Source organism: Semicossyphus pulcher, unplaced genomic scaffold, assembly GCF_022749685.1.
Source record: "Semicossyphus pulcher isolate SPU_LCO1_2020_fin unplaced genomic scaffold, fSemPul1.0.p SCAF_4, whole genome shotgun sequence".
Classification (NCBI taxonomy): domain Eukaryota; kingdom Metazoa; phylum Chordata; class Actinopteri; order Labriformes; family Labridae; genus Semicossyphus; species Semicossyphus pulcher.
In genome coordinates, this window is record NW_027211715.1 from 2,731,008 (window position 1) to 2,752,327 (window position 21,320).

The following is a 21,320-nucleotide window of genomic DNA, read 5'->3' on the forward strand; positions in this document are numbered from 1 at the left end:
AGAGGGCCCGAACAGGAGACGTTCAGAGAATGTAAAGGAACAAAATGTATACAGAGAGGAGGACACACGTTGAATCAATTGTGTGCTCTGTGGTTTGTGGAGCGCGAACCAGGTTGCGACAAGCAGGAATGATCGCGATGGACTTTTTAAAATGAAGACTATTTATTTGGGCATGTGTAGTCTCCTCAGGAGGGGAGCATTGGACCAAAATAACTGGCTAGGACAGAATAATCAGTCATGTTGCTGTTGGATTATGAGGTGGATTTGTTACACTCCGCTACAGCTGTCAGTTTTGTGAAATATTCAGTGGTGTTTGCAAAAAAGTATACAGGAGGCTGAAGGGAGGGGGGGGCTCTGCATTCTCACAGATGAAAAATAGCCGACAGACTCCACTGATTGTTCAACATCTGGAAAAGATTTGGGCACGAGAACTTGGTCCTGGTGGACTCCTGACAACACGCACCGCTGGGATGTACACTATATTCTGCACAGGCTGCTTATGAAGAACTCATCAGCCTCACATGGACATAGCTGTATACTCTGAGGGTTTATAACTTCCCAAAGAGTCGTGTCCTCCTCCTGGTCCTCGAGGAGAGCTTCCAACAGTTCCCCTCTGTCCTTTTCAAAGTGAGCCCTCTTTAAAACCCTCCTGGCGCTTGTAGAGCTCGTTCCATTGATGCAACGAGAAAATAAAAAGTTTAAAGCTGATGACACGACAGACTTCCTGACCTTCCTCTCTCCCACAATGACGTGACAAGGCAGTGAATCAACCGAGCTGTGGGGGAGAGAAAGGACCACACCTCTGTGGGAAAACACAATACTTCATCAGCAGGACCCATCCCTGGCAGAACGACACCACAACTTTACTACTCTGTTTTTCTTTCATCACGATGCCATTCAGGGCCACACCTCGACCTCAGATAGAAAAACATATCTGACCTCTGCCTGTGCACCACACGGCGTTACACACCATTAAACTGTTACACAGAGCTGTTTTCCTCGCTGCTTCACTTATCTCCTGATTCCTTTACCATACTTGAAGTATTGTCAACAGGCTGGCTTTTTAACAACTCTTTGTTAAAGCCTCGAGGCTGATAACCTATCAGTGTGTGCTGCTGCTGCAGTGGTTTCCTTCCCAGAACACACACACAATTAGTCCACATAACACAAGCTATCACGTTCAGACCAGAAGGAAAACAGCTCACTTCAAATACCGATGAAAACCATCAGACTGATCACATGCTGCTCGAGGTTTTGGCCAGTTAAAAGAAAGAATCCTGCCGGCTTCTTAAGGTGGAATTTGTTGGGTGTCCTCTGAAGGTGCCCTCTGGTTACAAGAGTAAATCCACTGCAGAAGTGCCTTCCCTATTCCAATACGTTTACACAGTCTGAGGTCCAGACCTGCTCTAAATGTACGGTGTAATGAGATAAGTTTGCTGTAATTGGAACTATATAAATGGGACTTAATATGCTTAATGCTTAATGCTTATGTCTTTGATAATTAATATGTAAAACATCGGATGTCTTCCTGCCTTACTTTTAACTTTCCATTGATTCTATCACATCTGGCGTCGAACGTTCAGCCAGTTTGTGTTGTGACTACAGTTGGATAGAAGACAAGCCAAGTTTTTGCATCAATTGGAAACAGCTGCATGATTTTGTAACATTTTCACAGCTCTGTTTCTTTGTTCCCCCTTAAAGAATTTCTGAACAAAACATAACTTTAATTTCTGATCCTCTTTCTTCTGCTCCACAGGAACGCCTCCCAGCTGAAGCAGCTGCAGGACCAGATTCTGTTGGAGCAGCAGGAAGCAGCCAACTGGCAGCAGCAACAGGACGTCCCGCCTCCACCTCAGCAACCACCTCAAGAAGAAGTTCTTCCACCTGCTCCTCCATCTCCACCTCTCCCCCCTCCTCCCTCCTTCCAGGAGCTGGAGAGTAGCGCAACCATGCAGGCCAGCACCTTCAACTACGCCCGGCCCAAGCAGTTCATCGCTGCCCAGAGCCCCGGCAGCGGGACGGGCTACATCACCCAGTCCTCTGGCTCCTCTGGGTCCAGCCTGTCCTCCCCCCTGTCTCCTCCCTCCTCACACAAGCCCTTCAGCAGGGTCGCCCTGCCCCCCTTCACCAAGGCGAGCAGCGTGGAGTCTCCAAGCTCTCCTTCCTTCCCACCTCCACCTCCGCCCTTCCTCAGCTCCAGTAACCTGTCCTCTCCATCAGGCCCCGCCCAAGACTTCCCTCCCCCTCCTCCTCCTCCCCCTCTGCCTGTCTCCTTGTCCCCAGCTCACTCGGATATGTCCTCGCCCTTCTCCTCTGTCCCTCCATCTCCTGCCTCCAGCTTCCTGTCCTCAGTGCTGCCCTCCACACCCTCCTCACCTGGCAGTCCTATCGTCAACGCCCTGGGCCTCCCTAAAGGCAACGGGACTGTGTGAGTATCCCACACATACACTGTCTGTCAAGTTACATAGGCTTTATGGGTTCTTTAGTTACACCGTGAATCTCAGAGGCCCCTGTCAGATAAACGGGCTGGCATCTGCAGGTCGTATGTCTGCAAGATGGAAGATGACATGTTTACATTTTTACGCAGAATGTTTACAGGAAAAAGGAGCACTTTTAAACACACACACAAACCCACACACGTAGACACAAGTGTGCTCAAGGTACAGGAGCTTTAGTCTACATCTGGCTCAAAGCTATGCACAGGGACCTGAGTTTGAAAGGTGTGTCAAAGTCAAATAAACACTCAGATTTCAGTATCATAGTTTACATATACGATGTACAAAGTCGCCGGCTGTCGGAGTCCATCACAGAATTCTTGGTCAGGCTCATAAGGACTGCAGGGTGGCTGCAGTCAGCTGATAGAAATCTCTGGGGGTGCTGATAAGCCTCTTCTGATGGCCGTCCTGGAAGGAGATATTTACCTCCGTCAAGGACATTCCACCTTCAACTCTTTGCCAGTAATTTTTCACCAGCCCCTCACTCAGTCCTGCACTCCCCCTCTCGCCCATGCATTCCTGCTGCAGTTGCGAGAGATAAGAAGACACGTTGTGGAATGCTATAGCTGGACATGTCCAGATAAGGGTGGATATTAGAGGGAGCCAGAGAGGAAAGAGGAGTTGAGATAAGGTGTGTGCGTCACAGAGCGCAGACTTTAATGTTGACAAATGTTTCTGTTTTGTTCTTCCTTCAGCAAAGCGTTCCCCAGGAAGTCCTCGGTCACCCGGACGCCTCGCATGACCTCTGACTCCGACATCCAAGGATCCAAGGACGCCGTCATCCAGGACTTGGAGAGAAAGTTGCGCTTTAAGGAGGAGCGCATAAGCAATGGTCAACAGGTGTGTGTTATTGTGTGTTCAAGCCTTCTTCTCTTAATGAAACAAGTGTGTGTTTGCAGGCAGTTAGAGAATGAGCATTTTAGTAACAGATTAACAAAAAAAGTCAGACAACAAATCATGAAACAGTTTAACTTTCCATGAAAGAATCATTAAACAAGCTTTGTGCCATGCATCCTCAAATAAAGTCATGGTGTTTCTCCATAAATAATGCCATCACTCATTAACACAAAGCTTAGATACAGAAATTAGCTGATGGTGTGTACAAGTGTGTGTTTCTGCAACTCACACACTAACCCCAGCTGACCCCATTAATCCCTGCTTCCAGAGGTTAACCTATGAGGAGAAGATGGCTCGCAGACTGCTGGGTGCTGACAACGCTGCCACAGTCTTAAACACACAGGACACAGAGGAGGAGCCGGTCACACAGGTACGCTGGCTCTTTATTGGGATCCACACACCTGGAGGGGGATAAATCACATACACACACACCCACCTTCTATCTTTAACCATAAATCACTCTGCTGCATGTACACGACACCTATATGCACCTTCTCTGTTTTGCTCACTGATACTCTGCTGGTGTCATTCCTATCTTATGACTTCTGGCTTTTCTTTATATTCCGTTGCACCCACCCCCACCCAAAGTATCAGCAAACACTGTTGAAGAGCATGTTATGAATGCAGAGTATAAACACTGTAAAGGCCTCCAGAGGCCTCCATAAAAAGCTCTGTTTATGCAAACTGGTAGGAACCAGTGCGCTGCAGACGTGCTGGGGAGGAACAACATTTAAAGGCTTGTGCAGCTGTTTGTTGGACTGTGAAGAGAAGAGTTGTTCTTCACACAGCGCTTCCTGTTCAGAGACAAACTAGAGATAAACTAGCATTCGTTTTTATTTGATGTATTTGATTAGCAGTGGTGGCCTGGTTCCCTCTGAGAAGACATTATTATTTCAAGGCACTTCCTGGTTAAATAAAGGTTCAATAAGTATAATTTAAAATGTGCAAATAGTTGTTTATGATGTCAGGCAGTAGAAAAAGAGCTTATACTTTGAAATGCAACTTAAAATCTGCAGACTGACTGCAGGCTGTCGCTGCACTAATTTCCTCTTGTGTGATAGGCTGTTCAATCTATCAGTAGAGTCAAAAATGTCCAAAGTGTGTCATCGTTATCAGGCTAAATATGATCCGGATGAAGTATTGAGATTGTTTAACAGTCCAGTCACTGCACATCGGATGGATGGAGCTGAAACAGGCGCTGATGACACAGAGTCCTCTGTTCACTGAGAGCACACTCATTAGTAGAGTGAAGACACAGTGCAAGCTGTATCCACACTGACACGTGAAATCAAGTTAGCACTGTGCCATCCCAGTGTGATGGAGCCTGTTAGCATGAGAAGCGAGCTGATTGGTTGTGGCACTACAGCACTGCATGACTCTGAGCACAGCTCTATCAATGCCAGTGATTCATGAGACATCATGCTGTGTGTTTAATGTGCTTTTGTATATTCTGTTTTGGAAGCAGGTAAGATTGAGCACACACTGAAACACACTCAGATCAGTGTGTGACCCACCCTCTGTGACGGACAGTGACAGAACAACACAAATGTTTTTGTAAGGCTTTCCCTCAAAGCCCTGCCCTTGCAAAAGTCCCAGCGGCGGGGTTTTTAGGGAAAGGATTGCAAGAGTTGTTTTTAAACTGAAAGATCCCCCTCTTAAATAAACACAGCCTCGTACAACACACAAACAAAGATCCCTTTTCTCTCAACAGGAACACAGGTCTTCTTATAGAGAATCTTTCCCTCAAAAGGTTTTGGTTTCTTTCTTTACCTTCTGGTTTTTCTTTCACTGTTTTAAATCTCACGGCGTTAGCGTGCACACAAAGTCTCAAAGCTAGCATGCGTTGGCCAGCACAGGGTTAGGCCTGGGAATCAGCTGATAAGGGAACAAAAGGCAGCAATACGGGTCCCTGTGTTTCACTGTGTAGTCCATTCACGGGCAGGTGTGTCTGCTAAACACAACAGAATAGGCCGACACTAACTGAGCATGTGCAAAACTTGTGCACTTTTTGCAGTTTGTTTTTGTTCATTCTGGTTGTGGTGTGAATTGTGTCAGACACTGAAGCATGTTTGAGTTTGATTGCAACACAAGCATGTTTGGTTTTTACTCAAATTGCACTTTGTTCTGTTTGTGCTTCATTATGCACTGCACCCTGCCGTGTCAGCAGTAATTATAGGAATAGAAAAATTGAAAATTACTTTGTAATTTTTAAAAAGGCGACATGCTGCTGCAGCTGCCTCAGACTATTACAGGATAATCCCTCTGTAGATCAGGATGAGCCACTTCTGTGATCGCTGACGTGCAGCAGAATGAGTTTAGGAGGATAAATGCTGGTTGTGCAGCTGTGCCCGAGGCCTGTCATTATCTGTGTGATGTGTCATCAGACCTCGCTGCTCCACAGATGTTCCCTCTGCCTCAGCAGGGCTGCAGTGATGAGAGATTGATGGAGATGGTTGGAAGGAGGAGTGGCTCGTCTGGGCAGAGAAAATTTGGAAATTGAGAGAAAGTTGGTAGTTTGTGTGACAATGTAGACAGGCTAATGGGTGCGTGAAAGATGTGGAAGAGGGCAAACAGGGATTATTGAGAGCTTTCTGCACGCTTTTACATGTGCTTGTGTTTGCCACATGATCACAGAAACCTAGTGGAGCATTTCTCCCAAACTTTTCTCTCTTTCTTTGCGGCATGTAGGAATACAAAGTGTCCAGCTTTGAGCAGCGCCTGATCAGTGAGATTGAATTCCGTCTGGAGCGTTCTCCGGTGGAGGAATCGGACGATGATGTGCAGCACGATGAAGACTCTGGCGGCCACGGGGTGGTGCCGTCCTTCGACCAGAAGCTCAAACACTACAAGGTCTTTGAGGGCATGCCAGTCACCTTCTCCTGCAAGGTCCATGGAGACCCCAAACCAAAGGTGGGAGGGCGTGCATATCACTGAAAGAATTTCATCCCCCTGAGTGATTAAACATTGCTGATGATGAAGCTGTGTTATTAATATGAGATAAAATATTTGAAGCATTTCTGACGGCTCGGCCTCCTTGCTCGGGAGTCGCTGATGTGTGATGTTGATGATGGAGTGTGCAGATATCGTACATTTGCTCTGTGTTGTGATAAGAGGAGGCCCTTTGCAAGAACACACAGCGGCCTGGGCTGGCTGCCTGGTTCTGTCCACTGTAATGACATGGTGATGACAGGCTGCAGAATGAACTGATGAAATTTAAGAAAAGCAGAGAGACAGAGGGAAGGAGGGAGAAAGCACTAAAATATTGCAATATAATAATAAGTCTGGTGAACCATAACTTGTCTCATAGTTTTCATCTGTTCTTCCTTACCTTGTGTCGCAGGTATACTGGTTTAAAGATGGCAAGCAAATCTCCAAGAGGAGCGAGCACTACAGGATCAGCCGTGATGCTGATGGAACCTGCTCCCTGCACACCGCCGCAGCCTCGCTGGATGACGACGGCAACTACACCATCATGGCAGGCAACCCTGAGGTGAGCAGACGGGTGCAGAGCTCTGGAGAAAAAGTCAGAAATCAGCATAAAAAAGTGTAAAAAAACAAAGCGTGCACATGTCTGACAGAGTCCATTAGGGAGAAAATAACGAGTATCAAGATAATGTCTCCAGCCTGAAGAGGAAGAGGGCGTTGAATGAGACAGGAAATCACGAAGGCCCTTATGAGTGTCAAAAGTTCATGTGCTACAGGCTCTCTTGCAGCCTTTCCAGCTCCAACACTCACATTTTATTTCCTCCTCCCAGTCTGACTGCTGCTTGTGGTGTGCTGGAGTGTCAACACCTCATAAGCTCCCTCTCTTCATGTCTCTCTTCCTCTTATTCACAGGGCAGGGTGAGCTGCACAGGCCGGATGATGGTCCAGGCTGTGAACCAGAGAGGCCGAAGCCAACGCTCCGCACCTGGACACATGCGCAGGTGAGGCTTCACTGATTGACAGGGGAGGGAGAGGAAAGACAAACAAAAGATCTCGGTTGTTTTCTTCACGACCTCGAGCTGCTGGCTGGCTGGCACATGTGCAGCCGGCTGTTCACCATCTGCACAACTTCTGTACTCACACACGCTGATTTAAAACTGCGTTATTCTGACGTAAAACGTTCCAAGAAGCTGCTATTTACACAAACATTTGCTGTGAGCTGAATCACAGTTTCTCCCTTGTTGAATGTTCCGTTCAGAGGAAGAAAAGCTCAGCGTTAATGAGAGGGAACACCTGTTTGCTCTGTGCTGTTTTTCATTGCTCTAATCACCCTGTATATACACTGTGCATTCATCCAAGACCAAGGTATTGAAAAAAGCCACAGAGGATCGCAGACACTCCTCACATCAAACACAAAAACACCTGTACTCTGTTATCTAGATGAACACTCCCTGAGCTCAGAGATGTTTTGGGTGCGATTGAGATAACAATCAGTGTCCTCCACTCTCCTTCGTCTCCCTCCCTGGTTGATGTGCAGGAGAAGTGTTGACGTCATTGTTATAGGGAAGAGTCACAGGAACATCTCAGGGTCCTGACCTGCTGTACAGGGTTGACTGAGACTCTCATAGATCAAGAAAGAGCAAGTGGAGGAAAGTCAGAGGCAAGAAATGATCAAAGAGCTCATGTAGTGTCTTATAAAGGACATATCTACAGTACGTCCAAATTACTAATGAGCAGGGCTGCATTCTGTTTCTTAAATGTTTGAATGCAAAAGTTTCATTATGAAAAAATTATCAAAGCAAATTAAATTTGTAAAGCTGGATGTTCTCCAACAAACATGTTACTACTACTTTGATTACATATTGTTTGTGTTAAGGCAGCTGTATGTGTGCAGGGTTCAAGTCCAAGACAGATTTCCTGTATCGTATCGTATCGTATCGCATCGCATCGTATCATGTATCATATCGTACCGTATCGCACCATTAATCCCAAACACTGTATGTTTTCTTCTCTCCATCAGACCCAGGTCCAGGTCCAGAGACAGTGGCGACGAGAACGATAACATCCAGGAGCGTCACTTCCGCCCTCACTTCCTGCAGGCACCTGGTGACCTCATCGTTCAGGAGGGCAGACTGTGCCGGATGGACTGCAAGGTAAATAAATGCCTCCTTATTAGGAACCTGTGTACAATGTGATGAAAGCCCTGTGGTGGCTGCGGTGAAGAGACTTTAGAAAGGTTCTGAGTGCTTGGGTCGCTGGTTTAGCTCAGCTGGTGGAGCAGGCGCCCATGTACAGAGGCTACAGTCCTCAACGTACTGATCGCAGGTTCGACTCCTGGTCCGCTGATGAAAAAAGAGCCCTGTTATAAATAAGCTTTCGTAACAACATGTGATGGAAATTGCAATATAGTAATATAGTTTACAGTGTATCCAATCCATGCAGCTTTTCTTTGATAAAGGAGAGACGTAGAGATGCTTTTAGAATTTAACTGAGACATGACTGGAAGGAGAATGCCCGCACCAAAGAGAATCTGTTAATCATAGTGATAGAGAAAGCCGTTTCAGATCTGCCCTTTAATTCAGCGTCTGTGCTGCTTTCCGGGAGGCTCCGTGTCTGCGCTGCCAAACAAACATTTTCCTTTACACGCAATCCGGCTTCTTTAGGGAATAAAAAGAAATGTTTCATCACTTCCTCTCGTTCTGAGCGGCTCAAAGTGCACAGGGCGACTTCAGAGGTGTCATCTTTCAGGGATTAAGTAGGATCAAGTTTTTCTACAGTTGTTCCCCCTCCCCCCTCCCAGCTCTTTATCTTCTTCTCCTTGTCTTGCCTCCAGCTTTTAGAAAACTGGTACAAGCAATAAAATAAAATAGACCCACCATTAACTAACTATAAAAAGACCGCCTTTTTTATGCTAGTCAGAAATAAACTGAGTCTGCATTCCTTCAGAGCCTTTAATGTCAAGGATATTTATAGCACATATTTATTTCCAGATCATTTGTGGTTCTTTGCAAACTTTCCCTGCTTAAAATGTCCCGACTTCTAAAAATACTCATCACTGCTTAGTCTGCTTTCTTATAACTGTGGATGCTGTTGTTTATTTGCACATGTGCACATCCATCGTGGCACATTTGTCAGGTGGGCAGGGTGGAGTAGGTGTTAGGTTTCTCTGCAAGGAGAGACACGTTTTTTTTATTGTTTCTCTGTGCAGTTTATTCCCATGACAAAGCGTGCAGGCGACCCGGCTTCTCCAGTCAAACACAACAGTGACAGATTAACCAAACAATGCTGTTTTCATACTCCCAGTCGATACACACATGCAGCGAATACACTCATATCCTCCAACAAAAGCAAACACCGGCTGCACCACAAATAATCATTCACATACTCAGCTAATTTTAACATTTGTGTTGTTCTGTAGGTGAGCGGCCTGCCCACTCCTGACCTCATCTGGCAGCTGAACGGACAGACCATCCGTCCCGACTCCGCCCACAAGATGCTGGTGAGGGAAAACGGCGTGCACTCGTTGGTCATCGAGCCGGTGACGAGCCGTGACGCCGGCATCTACACCTGCATCGCCAGCAACCGGGCTGGGCAGAACTCCTTCAATCTGGAACTCATTGTTGCAGGTAAACACAAACAAAGATTTGGTTCGAGGACACATGCTGGAATGATTTGGGTCAAGAAAACATCTCAGTAACAAACTGTCTCCACAGCTAAAGAGATGCACAAGGCCCCGTCATTTGTGGAGAAGCTGCAGAACACGAGTGTGGCTGAGGGTCATCCTGTGCGACTGGAGTGTCGGGTCATCGGCGTTCCCTACCCGCAAATCTTCTGGAAAAGAGAGAACGAGTCGTTCACTCACAACACAGACAGAATCAGGTAAATAAAATAGTTAATAAAGTAATAAAGTTAATATATTTAGTGCCGGTTTCATCCAACCCTTTTAGCAGATAGTAGTAAATTATAATAATCATTTGCCTTTAATTTGTGTCAATTTCATTTCCCAGCATGCACCAGGACAACTGTGGCTACCTGTGCATGATCATCCAGCCGGCCATGAAAGAAGATGCCGGCTGGTACACAGTGTCAGCCAAGAATGATGCAGGCATTGTATCCAGCACTGCACGCCTCGATGTCCACAGTAAGTTTTCACTCTCTGCAAAAGGCTAAAAATGCTTATTTCAATCTGGGAAACACAGTATTAGTCATTAGAACACCCCCAAGATGGTATATATATTAACCCCCCTCTGCTCCGTCCTCAGCTCAGTGGCAGCAGCCCCACCTTCCCAAGCCCAAGAAGGTGCGTCCCTCCACCAGCCGCTACGCCGCACTGACAGAGAGAGGCCTGGACGTGAAGGCGGCCTTCTTCCCCGACGCCAGCCCGCTGCAGCCCGGAGGCCTGGTGGAAAGTGACGACCTGTAGAGACCACAGGACGGCGTGGGGATTGTGATGTCAACCCCCCCAAATAACCCCAAGAAGCTGCCCCTTGCTCCCAGCACTCCTGAGACAAATATAACCTTTCCACCGGAGGAACTCAGAACTAAAGGGTCGGTGGGCAGAGTGAGCTGGTGCAGCCGTGGTCTTCTTATGTTTTTATAGTCTGACACAACCCAGTATGTTTTCTCCCCAAGCTTCATTTCATCAACTGGACCTGGAAAACGATTGACGAGGAAAGACTGCTCGTAAATACAAACTCTGCTTGGACTCTGTTTTGCTAAGGGTTGTCTTTTAAAGTGCCTTTCATGTCTGTAAAGATTTAAAAACAGTTTAGAAATAAAACATAGAATTACTTTGCATGTTCAAGTGGTGCCATTTGAAATACACAGATTAAAACTGTATCTATACGTAGCACGACGCTCTGCCAACTTAAAAGGAGACTGAATGACTCGGTGGCTTTGACGAAGGAGATCACAATCTTGTGTTATTATGTGGGCTTGTGTAGCACTGTGCTGATATCTACAGGACACGATTGTAGTTGTCATAGATTAGCTGACAGATATTGGAAAAGGCCGGGCCTTACATTGAGATTTTTTTGTTTTGGTAAAGACAGAGTTTTTGGGAAAAGAATGCACGGATGAGATCGGAGCAGCAGAGGTATGAAGGGAATTCTGGTATTTTTTAACCTGGGCCTAATTTTTTTTACATATTTGAGGGTCGAAATGATGAAAAGATACAAAAAGGTTTGAAATTGCTCCATTACCATCCATTGCTACAGCAGTTTTTTTGTGTTGTGTTTGATCTGAGCTTACCTTACCTTAACACCTTAACACACACCGACACAAAAAGAATCGATAGAGGCAGCAACTCCTGCGTCCTGCACAGCGGATTTACTGTTTTTGTCAATGGAGTCTGGTGGCTTTGAAGAGAGGGAGACTTTCTGTAATGTTGTCAGACACTTAGAATAACAATCTGAGGCCGTCAGAACTTTTAGTGGACGTACTGTGATTTGTCGTATTGGCCTCAAAGGATCGTGTCTGATTCACAGCTTGTGGCTGAAGCAGTCTGCGGGAGCAATTCCAAAACTATGCAAAAAAAAAAAAAGGGCCCAGTTTAAAAATACCAGAATTCCCCTTTAAGGAGAGTCGGATCAAACAGACACAGGAAGGTCGAGTAACAGAGAAGAGCAGGTTTAGTGATGGATTAACTTTTAGGTGGTAGGTTAACACTTGATGGAGGGATGTGAGTGACTGTAGCAGTGGTGGAGATGACAGTTTTTGCGATATCTTTTCTTTGACGGTTTATTTTCAAAGTGTGAATTGAGATGTCCTCACTGAGAGAGAGGGTGCTGTGAAAGGTTTCAGTGTCTTCGTCACACAGACGTCACAGATCGTCCATTTTATTTTTGTATGAAAGAAAAAAAACTCTCCCAGCAATCTTTACAGAAATGATGGCAGCAGCATTTTGTTCACCGATAAAACAAACTTTTCTGTATTATTAAGTTTTATAAATATATTTACAGCCTTAAATCACCGTTAGGTTTAATGCAAACACAACTTTCTTTGCATGTTATTTTTGGACACTTGTACAGTGCCAAACAGGATGTATAAAAACACAACTTCACTTTCTCTCTACGCTGGTGACAAGTTAAAAACAAGGTATATTTATATCTATTTTCATCACCTTTGTAATACTATACAAAGTGGACATCTTTTCCTGTCTCGCTTCAGCTGACAGTCTCTGTGTTTGCACATTTCTATGCCAATCAATGCCTGTATATGGATTGTTCTCCTGATATTATTTTAGGTTATGAAAGTTAATAAAACTCTTCAGAGACAGCGTGAGATGTTTGTACAGACTGGCAGGCTCCTCCTAAAACAATAAGATGATGCCAAAAATCACATTTTCATCCAGAGTGGAAATAGCACACTGACGAAGAACGCTAATCAGAGGACAACGTAACACAGTCGGAATAGGGAATATAGGGAATACAACATTCAGGATACAAGTGCATGTAAAGCAGAAAAGGTAGAATCTAAGTGGCTCTTTTTCTGGATGGTGTCAGCATGTTTCAGTTTTTCTAACCTCATCACCGAGCATGACAGTCACCTCCCACCCCGTCCATCCACACCGCAGGTCTGAAGCTGTAAGAGGACCCTCAAAACATTCCCCGAGCTAAAAATACCCCCCCACCTCCACCGCTGCTCCTAATTTCCTCCAGCTGTAGCCCAGCATGCCGGCCCCACGACAGGCCCCTCCAGAGGTGGGCTCAGGGGGCCGCTGGTGGAGGGGGAAACATGTGCTGTCAGTGAGAGGGGGTCTCCCTGGGGAGCAGGGGGGGAGCAAAACATGAGCAGTCATGGAAAAAGACCAACTGATCAAATTTAGGGGCTCAGGACACAGAGGTCCGGACTGGGCCAGACACTCTGGAGTCAGCAGCGTTAGTCATGACCGACTGTCACACACACACATCAGGCCTGCTGCGGCCGAGCAGAGTGACTCAGCAGAAGGACCGAGCAGCAGCGCAGGGATCCTCTGAACGGCGGAGGCAACCAGAAACTATGCAAAGTGTTTGTTTACTTTGTGTTTTACAGAAAGAATCTGCAAAAGAAGCTGATAGTAAATACTTGATATTTAATCTCACACTTCTACCAACAAAGATTACTCTGAGTCAACATGAGGACACAAGGGGAACTCCTGTATTTTTATACCTGGGCCATATTTTGTACATATTTAAGGGTGTAAATAAGAAATAGATACATAAAGTTTTAGAATTGCTACAATAATCTGAATCTTTGCAAACATATGGGCTTTATCAAAGTACATCCACTTACAGTGCTTGTTTTTGTCACTGATAGATTATTTGAATTTTGTTAAAAAGTAAGATTATTTTCTTTTTACCAGAACAGGTTGTACATCGTTCTCATCAGACCACCAGACTCTCATGGCAAAAACAACAAGAGGTGCTGCTCCACCGATGCCTCGATCGGTTAGCTTGTTTGTCTAACTGTGTGACTTAGGTGTTTCAGAACAGTTAGTTTGGATGAAACACTTTTTTTGCAAAAATAACATAAATAAATGAATCATTTAACGCAGCTGTAAACCAGCAGCTCCTCTGCTCTGCAGGCTTATTGGAGATGTACTTTGATCACGCCCATTTTAGCCATGAGAGACTGTTTCTCGTCTGTGGGCTGAAGCATTGTACATCAGAAATTCCAATATTCGTTTAGACCCATCCATCCATTATCTATACCGCTTATCCTGTTCAGGGTCTCATGGGCTGGAGCCTATCCCAGCTGTCATTGGGCGAGAGGCGGGGTTACCTGGACTGATCGCCTGTCAATCACAGGGCTGACACACAGAGACAGACAACCTTTCACGCTTACATTCACACCTAGGGGCAATTTTGGAGTCCCCAATGAACCTAACAAGCATGTGTTTGGACTGTGGGAGGAAGCTGGAGTACCCGGAGGGAACCCACTGATGCACAGGGAGAACATGCAAACTCCACACAGAAAGGCCCACTACACCAGAACCATGCTTTGAACCAGGAACCTTTTAGCTGTGAGGCGACAGTGCTAACCACCGCACCACCTTGCAGCCCTCATTTAGAGACTAAAATACATAAAAAATAAGCCCAGAGTGACCCTTTGAGTGTAAATGTTCCACAGTCATGAGTAACATAGATCGCACTGTTCCTTTATCTCATCCTTGCCTCTTCACTGTCTAACGTCTTTGCCTTAATCAAGACATACAAAGTTCACGAAAAAGGCAGAGCGAGGCTTTCACCTGCCTCGCTGCTCACTGTTGTTTTAAGTGCTGAGATAAACCCAGAGGAAAGCTGGGCTCCCTACATGGCCAGCTGCAGTCCCCCATCCACCACCAGCACCTGCCCTGTGATGTAGGAAGACTCCAAAAGGAAGAGGGCGGCCTGGGCGACCTCCTCCGGCTCGCCAAATCTCCCCAGAGGGATGGAGCGCCGCCCGTCCTCCTCCTTCAGCCCTGCCGTCATGTCAGTGTGGATGAAACCTGGAGGCCAGAGAAGGCAGGGACAGGAGAAGGACTATAAATAAATAGAAAAACAAGGTGACAAGAGGAAAGGTAAAGATGGAGTTGTAGTGTACCTGGAGCCAGCAGGTTCACTCTGATGTCTCGTGAAGCGACTTCTTTAGCCAAAGAGCGAGTGAAACCTTCTAAACCAGCTTTACTGGCGCTGTAGACACACTGACCAGCGTTTCCTTTCAGGCCCACGACAGAGCCTGCAGACAACACACAGACTTCCATTACAATGACTCAGAATAAATAAATAATTCAAAGAAAACACTGGTAGGAAGTTACTGCTTGATGTCACGATGCTCAAGGATTGTTTGAGCCTAATAATGATCCTAGTCATAGCTTGTGATCCGGGTTTAACTTCCTAACAACACAGGAGGGGACTCGAGTCACATGACTTGACTTGAGTCAAACTTGAGTATATTGAAGGGTTTGTTGCTTATCTAAAACTGGAAAAAGACTCGAGGTTTGTGATTTTAAATATATCATTTTAAGGCTTAAAAATGACAAAAAACTTGAAATGTAAATGAAGAAAACACTGATGAACACTGCCACCTAGTGACCACACTGAAAACATCCCACTAGGCCACTGTACTCTGAGCTCTCAGTACCTATATTAACAACAGCAGCTCCCTGTGTGTGCAGCATGCTGCGCAGCGCCACCCTGCAGGTCAGCATGGAGCCTAGCAGGTTGGTGTGGAGCACAGCCATCATGTCCTCCGGCTTCATCCTCAGTAACAGAGCATCCCTGAAGACACAACACATTAAACTGAGTCAGCCATGAAGTTTAGAGCTTTAAGAGTAAATCCATCGTGCTCACCTGTTGATGCCGGCTGCATTCACAAGGTAAGAGATGTTTCCGCAGGTCTTCTGGATCGTCTCAAAGGTTTTTTGCACTTCTTGCTCTTTAGAGACGTCACAGCCGAGAGCCACGTGTTCAGCTAGAGAGCAGGTACAGGTACAGGGTACATTCATGGATACAAAGCTACAGTCTGCTGCTAACAACTGCAGGTCTATGTTTCGTTTACTTTAAAGGGCAAATGCACGAGATCAGGCAACTGACAATTTAAATTTAACTTCATCTGGCTTCTGAAAGATAATTATTTGTAGCTGGATTAACCTGGGGTGGAGAGGGTGGGAGGTAATGTTCTGTATCTGTGACATTCACAAAAAATCTCATCAAAATCCTGGTGATGTGAAATTTTTATTGGTCGTTGAAAACCTGATTTGTCGACCAGAGAACTTTAAGTTTAATTTTTTTCCGTGTTAACAAAAAGAAATTTGTGCTATGAATAAGGCTGGATAATTATTTTAGGTATTCTTGAAATTGCAATAAGGGCAACGTCCAAATCACAGCAGCTGCAATCTTTTGGTAAAATGTGTGAAAGTCGATGACAGACAAAGGAGAGTACAGGAGTGATTGGCACAAACAGAATGATCCTGTACCTCCATGTAGAGATTCCACTGTGGCCCGGGCAGCATCTTCATTCCTGGAAACAACAGCCACCCTGCAGCCCCTCTCTGCCAGCAGGCGGGACACAGCCCGCCCAATGCCCCTGGAGCCCCCACACACCACCGCCAGCCTGGACATGATGTACACCACACTGCAGGAGAGAAGCAGCACAGAACATCAACACAGGACTGAACCATTATATCTATAACTACAACAACCTTTCAGTGCTTTTTTTTTTTACACTATGCAAAACCAGAAAACATGGTTTAGATCAAATGCACACTGATCTTGCCTGGCTCAAAGTGGCAGACAGATTAAATTGCAGTTTTAAAACATTCAGGAATATATGCGTTCAAACACAACTGTACAGCTGTAAATAATATAAAAAACATCTTCCCACAAGAGATACGGCCATAAAACAAGAACGATTACATCAGGTCATGTTACAGTTCTTTAGCCTCCATCAGATGCAAAGAAAAAAAAAACAGTGATGCACGCAGAGCCATTTCTCAGTGGAATAAATTGTCATACTTCATCACTCAAGTAATAAATAATTAACATTTTTAATAGGAATTAAAGAAAATATGAACAAAATACTCAACATCTAACTTTTATTTTCTCTTTAGTACTGGGAAATATGGATGTTGAAATAATGTATGTGATGTATGTAAACGATCTGAAGAGATTTAACAGCGTTTTTGCAATCAGGGTTTTTGCAATCTTTATACTGTTTTAATCAGGGCTGTGGTTTGAGGCGTGCCATAAATATGATATAATTTTTATGTGCACATGTATGTGAAAGCATGTTTATCCTCTTTGTTCTAATCATATACCCAAGGAAAGTTAGATTGAGGGAGAAGGTAAAACATACATGAAGCTGCAACAGGCTTAAAAGTGAACAATATCCCATGTACCACACAAAAGATACAACCATAAGATAAAATTTAGTATAAAGAAGAATGACATAAAGTCTCTTTTGACTTCCACACTATTAAACGTGTAAAAAGCTGAAATGAGACGGAAATACATTAACGCTCATCAGGTTGCATCAGTAGGCTATGATCTATGATCTAATGGACAGTTATCATACCATGTACATTTGCAAAACTACGGTATTCAGGCCAACTGTTTGTATAGCCCATAGACTATATATACAGTCATTGGTATAGCCCTATAAAATATTGTATTTACTGTATTAGAACATAATATTTTGTAAAATCAAAACGTTAGACTACCAAAAAACGATTTTTAACCATTAATAACAAAATAATGTAATATCGTACACCGTACTAGTTTCTGACACTGTAGGCTACTCAGAATCTCATACATTTGCAACCCTAGAAGTAATATCATCATAAACTATATTTTGGATATTGGCATATCTGTGTATAATATTTACTTAATGTTTTCGTTGACATGGGCTGCTTTGAATATATATGTTAGCGTAACACAGTTTAAGAGAACGGGGTTTTTTTTACTGTCTCCATGAGGAGGACAGTCTCATGTAAAGCTGTTAATGACAGCTGCTGTTTACACGTTAGGGTCACTTCTCCGTCCAGTTAGCACGTTAGCAGTTTTTCAGCTAAATAACTATAGATGCATTATACATTTTATAAAGTCAGCTGTAACTTACCTTATATTCTACCGTCGTCTTCCGTCAGACAAAACTTTTTCCTCCGTAAATAAGTTTACTGACTGAGAAAACAGTTCACATCAGGAGAGCTGCTGCTCATGGACGCCGCCATGTTTCTTTTTCATTGTTGTTGCGTTGCTCGTCATCAGCCGCTAGATGGCGCAGTGCACACATAACAACACGCAAGGGGAAAAATATTAATGAAAGTTGTATCTTACTACTACACAGAAAAAAACTATTGTGTGGACCTGATCTATCTTATTTCTATAATTGCCAAAATCCGTATTTATGATTGTAAATTGACAGGTAAGAACTATGCTCCATTGCTTTTAGCAATCAGCGCATATAATAGATTTACTCAACTTAATAGGACTCTAGGAACAAATGGCAATTCAAGTATAAAAGCTTGTCCTTGGTTACAAATGTTTATACAGATCTTCATTTGTCTTTATCATACGGTTAAAACATAAAGTAAATATGCACATAAGATATTTAATATCATAAAATGTAACACATTTACATAAATGCTAGTTTTTATTGTCCTCTTTTGTAAATGTTAAGTACTTATAAAATGTTTTCAATAAAGAAATAAAAAGTCACAGCAGCCCACAGAGCAGTGCAGGAATGTCACTGTTTTTGTTTGAGGTATGTGTGAAACCTCTAAGCAGCCAAAGTACACGTTGATATTTGCACACATGGACTCGAACCACAACAACCTGACATTGTTTTTCTGAGAGCTACAAGTTCAGTAGTCATTTAAACAACCGAGGAAATTCAAAACACTAATGCATTAGTCCTGCGTGTTTGAAAAAGTTAATGACATTTTGTGAAAGGAAGCATGCTCTAACAAACGATGAAACTGCAAAGGTCATGGGCGTCACTTTAGAAATGTGTTTCTGCACTACCTTTGTCTTTAATGACCTGACTGTATTCCTATAATGTTCTTTCAACATGGAGAGAAGCACTTACTGCAATATGACTTCACAGGATTAATTAGTTCTCTCCGCGTTAAGAAGATTAATTATTTATATTGACACACTGGTGACCGGAGTGTCCTATCCTGCACACTGTAATAGCTCACTGATTGTTAATTGCACTCATGTATTCTCCTGTTAGCTTCATGCATTACTCCTCCCAATGGAAACATATTTCAGTAGCAGCAGAACTGTCACTGGTGCACAACACAGTGAGTGATGTTGATGTGAGTGGGTGGCCTCGGCCTGCACCTGGACGCTCCATCACACCGAGACATCCAGCAGGATTGATTCTCTGACGGTAAATCACATACACAACCTGTGACACTGAACCTGACAGTATGAATCATATTCAAGCTGCAGCAGAGGAAAACAAGCAACACAAACTGTTTAATTTGTTTTCAAATTTACTCCTTATCGCCGTGTTTTTAATGGACTGTGTTTGTGTCAGAGAGAGAGAATTGGAACTTGATTTGTATTCAGATCACCTACATGAACGCTGAGACATTATTACCCTCTTTCACACCTTGGTGATCTTATGAGAACTGCCAACAGAACCGTATTTTGCAGTCTCATGCACACACAGGTACGCGCACACACACAGGTACGCACACACACAGGTACGCACACACTCAAGACACACATTCATGCCGTACTTATCTCTGTAACCCTGAAGATGCACTTACAACCTCAGACACACAATATTAACGCCGATATCATTTCAGTTTCCTGAGATAACTCGTATTCATGACCTACTGGCCTGTGCACGTATTCACTGTTCAGCACTGAGAGACTCGCTTCACACCTGCACGACTAAAACATAAAGGATTTCTTAATTGTGACTTTCTGGAACTATTTCCTTTGACTTTGAAGGTATTTATGAAAGCACAAGCTATTTGATAAATTTCTTATTCATTCGGATGATTCATAAAAAGAATAAAAAAGTTACTGTTTAAAAAGTGAAAATAACCAAATTAACGAAAAAGTGAATGTTAATGTGCAAATCAAAAAGCACACAACAATAAAAAAAACAAATATGAAAAAGAGAAAGAAATGTAAATAAAAGAATAATTAAAAGCATTTCTTTTATGTTACATCTTTTTTGAATGTATACATCATATATATATAAATATATATATATATATATATATATATTCTATGCATATAAATTGTTCTCTTTAAGTAAAAAGTAAAAAAAAAAAGGCAAGTAAAGCAAAAGAAAAATGATTATACTTGATGTTACTATACTTCTTTCTATTTTTATATAATAACATTAGAAGCCTTGGCAAGAAGACCAGAACAAAGCTGGTTGATTGACAGCCTGACCCTTCAAAAGAATAATAAGAGGACAAAGTAAATCAATTAAATTAGAATAAAACATTCAAAACATGTACTGAAGTAACAGCCAAAATGAAATCCATCGTTAAGCACTGCCTCTGGCGGTTATCCAGAATTCATAGAACCGTAGTTACATACGTAACTCTCGATTTTATGCATAAAGTTATAAATACATAATACACTACCAGTCAAAAGTTTGGACACATTTTCTCATACAATTGAATGGGAAAGTGTGTCCAAACTTTTGACTGGTAGTGTGTATAAAAAAATACATAAATATAGAAGTAAATGAGCAAGTAAAATATGTCATAAATAAGAATGCTTATTTCTATCATTTTGTTATTTGTCTTTACTTTTATACATTTATGTATTCTTCTATTGCTTTTTATATTTCCTCATTTTTATTTATTTCTCTTTATATCATATTTTACACATTTATTTTATTTTTATTCTATAGATTTATTCTTTCTGAACTCCCAAAATCTGGCAGCTTTGACTTTGGTTCAAGTCGTAAAGTGGGGACATTTTCTTGAACATACACTGTAAAATCTCTTTGACAGACTCCTGCAGTGACGCCAAATACCTGACCTCCAGTCTGTTATCTGGTACAGAAGGTGACCTGCCGGCACACCCAGAGCTGGAATATTATCAAGAAACCTTTGACCCCGACACTCCTGAACTCTGTACAACCCTCGCAGTGTTGATTTTTATCTACACGTACTGTACTACTGATTTTCCTAAATTTACTCACATGCATGTTTTTCAGATATCTATTATTAATCAACCCATGATTAAATCAAGCTCTGCAGCCAAAGAATATGGAGCAAACGTGATTTTTTTTTTTTTTTATACATTTGCACAAATATTCTTGCTTGGTATAGTCTGATGTTCAGACATTGGAATAACTTATTTCCATGGTAACCCATCCTCTGCAGGGAACCGTGTGCAGCACAATGACCTCTCTGGGTGCTTGTCAGTTCCTGTCAGTGTTTCCCTGCTGAACACGCTGGGAAGGTTCACCTCTCGTTACAACTCTCTGCTCCGCTGCAAGTCACAGGGGAAGCTCCACTACAGCAAGAACCATTTATCACCACGTGTACCGTGACTTTCCCCA

At 43.4% G+C, this 21,320-nt stretch overlaps 2 protein-coding genes across 3 annotated transcripts in view; one reads left to right on the forward strand and one right to left on the reverse strand.

Annotated features, from left to right (window-relative positions):
• The window catches only part of palld (palladin, cytoskeletal associated protein), a 66,603-nt gene extending 55,202 nt beyond the window's left edge, over nt 1-11,401 (forward strand). For both annotated transcript variants that reach the window (XM_069679818.1, XM_069679819.1), the window contains 12 exons: nt 1,757-2,428; nt 3,191-3,335; nt 3,661-3,762; nt 5,104-5,142; nt 6,081-6,302; nt 6,733-6,882; nt 7,230-7,318; nt 8,338-8,470; nt 9,736-9,943; nt 10,031-10,196; nt 10,325-10,458; nt 10,580-11,401. In XM_069679818.1, the coding sequence (XP_069535919.1) occupies nt 1,757-2,428; nt 3,191-3,335; nt 3,661-3,762; nt 5,104-5,142; nt 6,081-6,302; nt 6,733-6,882; nt 7,230-7,318; nt 8,338-8,470; nt 9,736-9,943; nt 10,031-10,196; nt 10,325-10,458; nt 10,580-10,740 (2,221 nt within the window). In that variant the 3' untranslated portion in view covers nt 10,741-11,401. The remainder of the gene's footprint in view (nt 1-1,756; nt 2,429-3,190; nt 3,336-3,660; nt 3,763-5,103; nt 5,143-6,080; nt 6,303-6,732; nt 6,883-7,229; nt 7,319-8,337; nt 8,471-9,735; nt 9,944-10,030; nt 10,197-10,324; nt 10,459-10,579) is intronic.
• A 2,851-nt stretch (nt 11,402-14,252) lies between these two features.
• cbr4 (carbonyl reductase 4) lies at nt 14,253-17,969 on the reverse strand. The gene is made up of 6 exons (XM_069680513.1): nt 17,895-17,969; nt 16,255-16,412; nt 15,629-15,749; nt 15,420-15,556; nt 14,880-15,014; nt 14,253-14,784 (listed from the first exon to the last, which is right to left on the reverse strand). Exons 2-6 carry the CDS (start codon nt 16,397-16,399, stop codon nt 14,606-14,608), a joined length of 717 nt encoding a protein of 238 aa, XP_069536614.1. The 5' UTR covers nt 16,400-16,412; nt 17,895-17,969; the 3' UTR covers nt 14,253-14,605.
• Between the last annotated feature and the right edge of the window lie 3,351 nt (nt 17,970-21,320).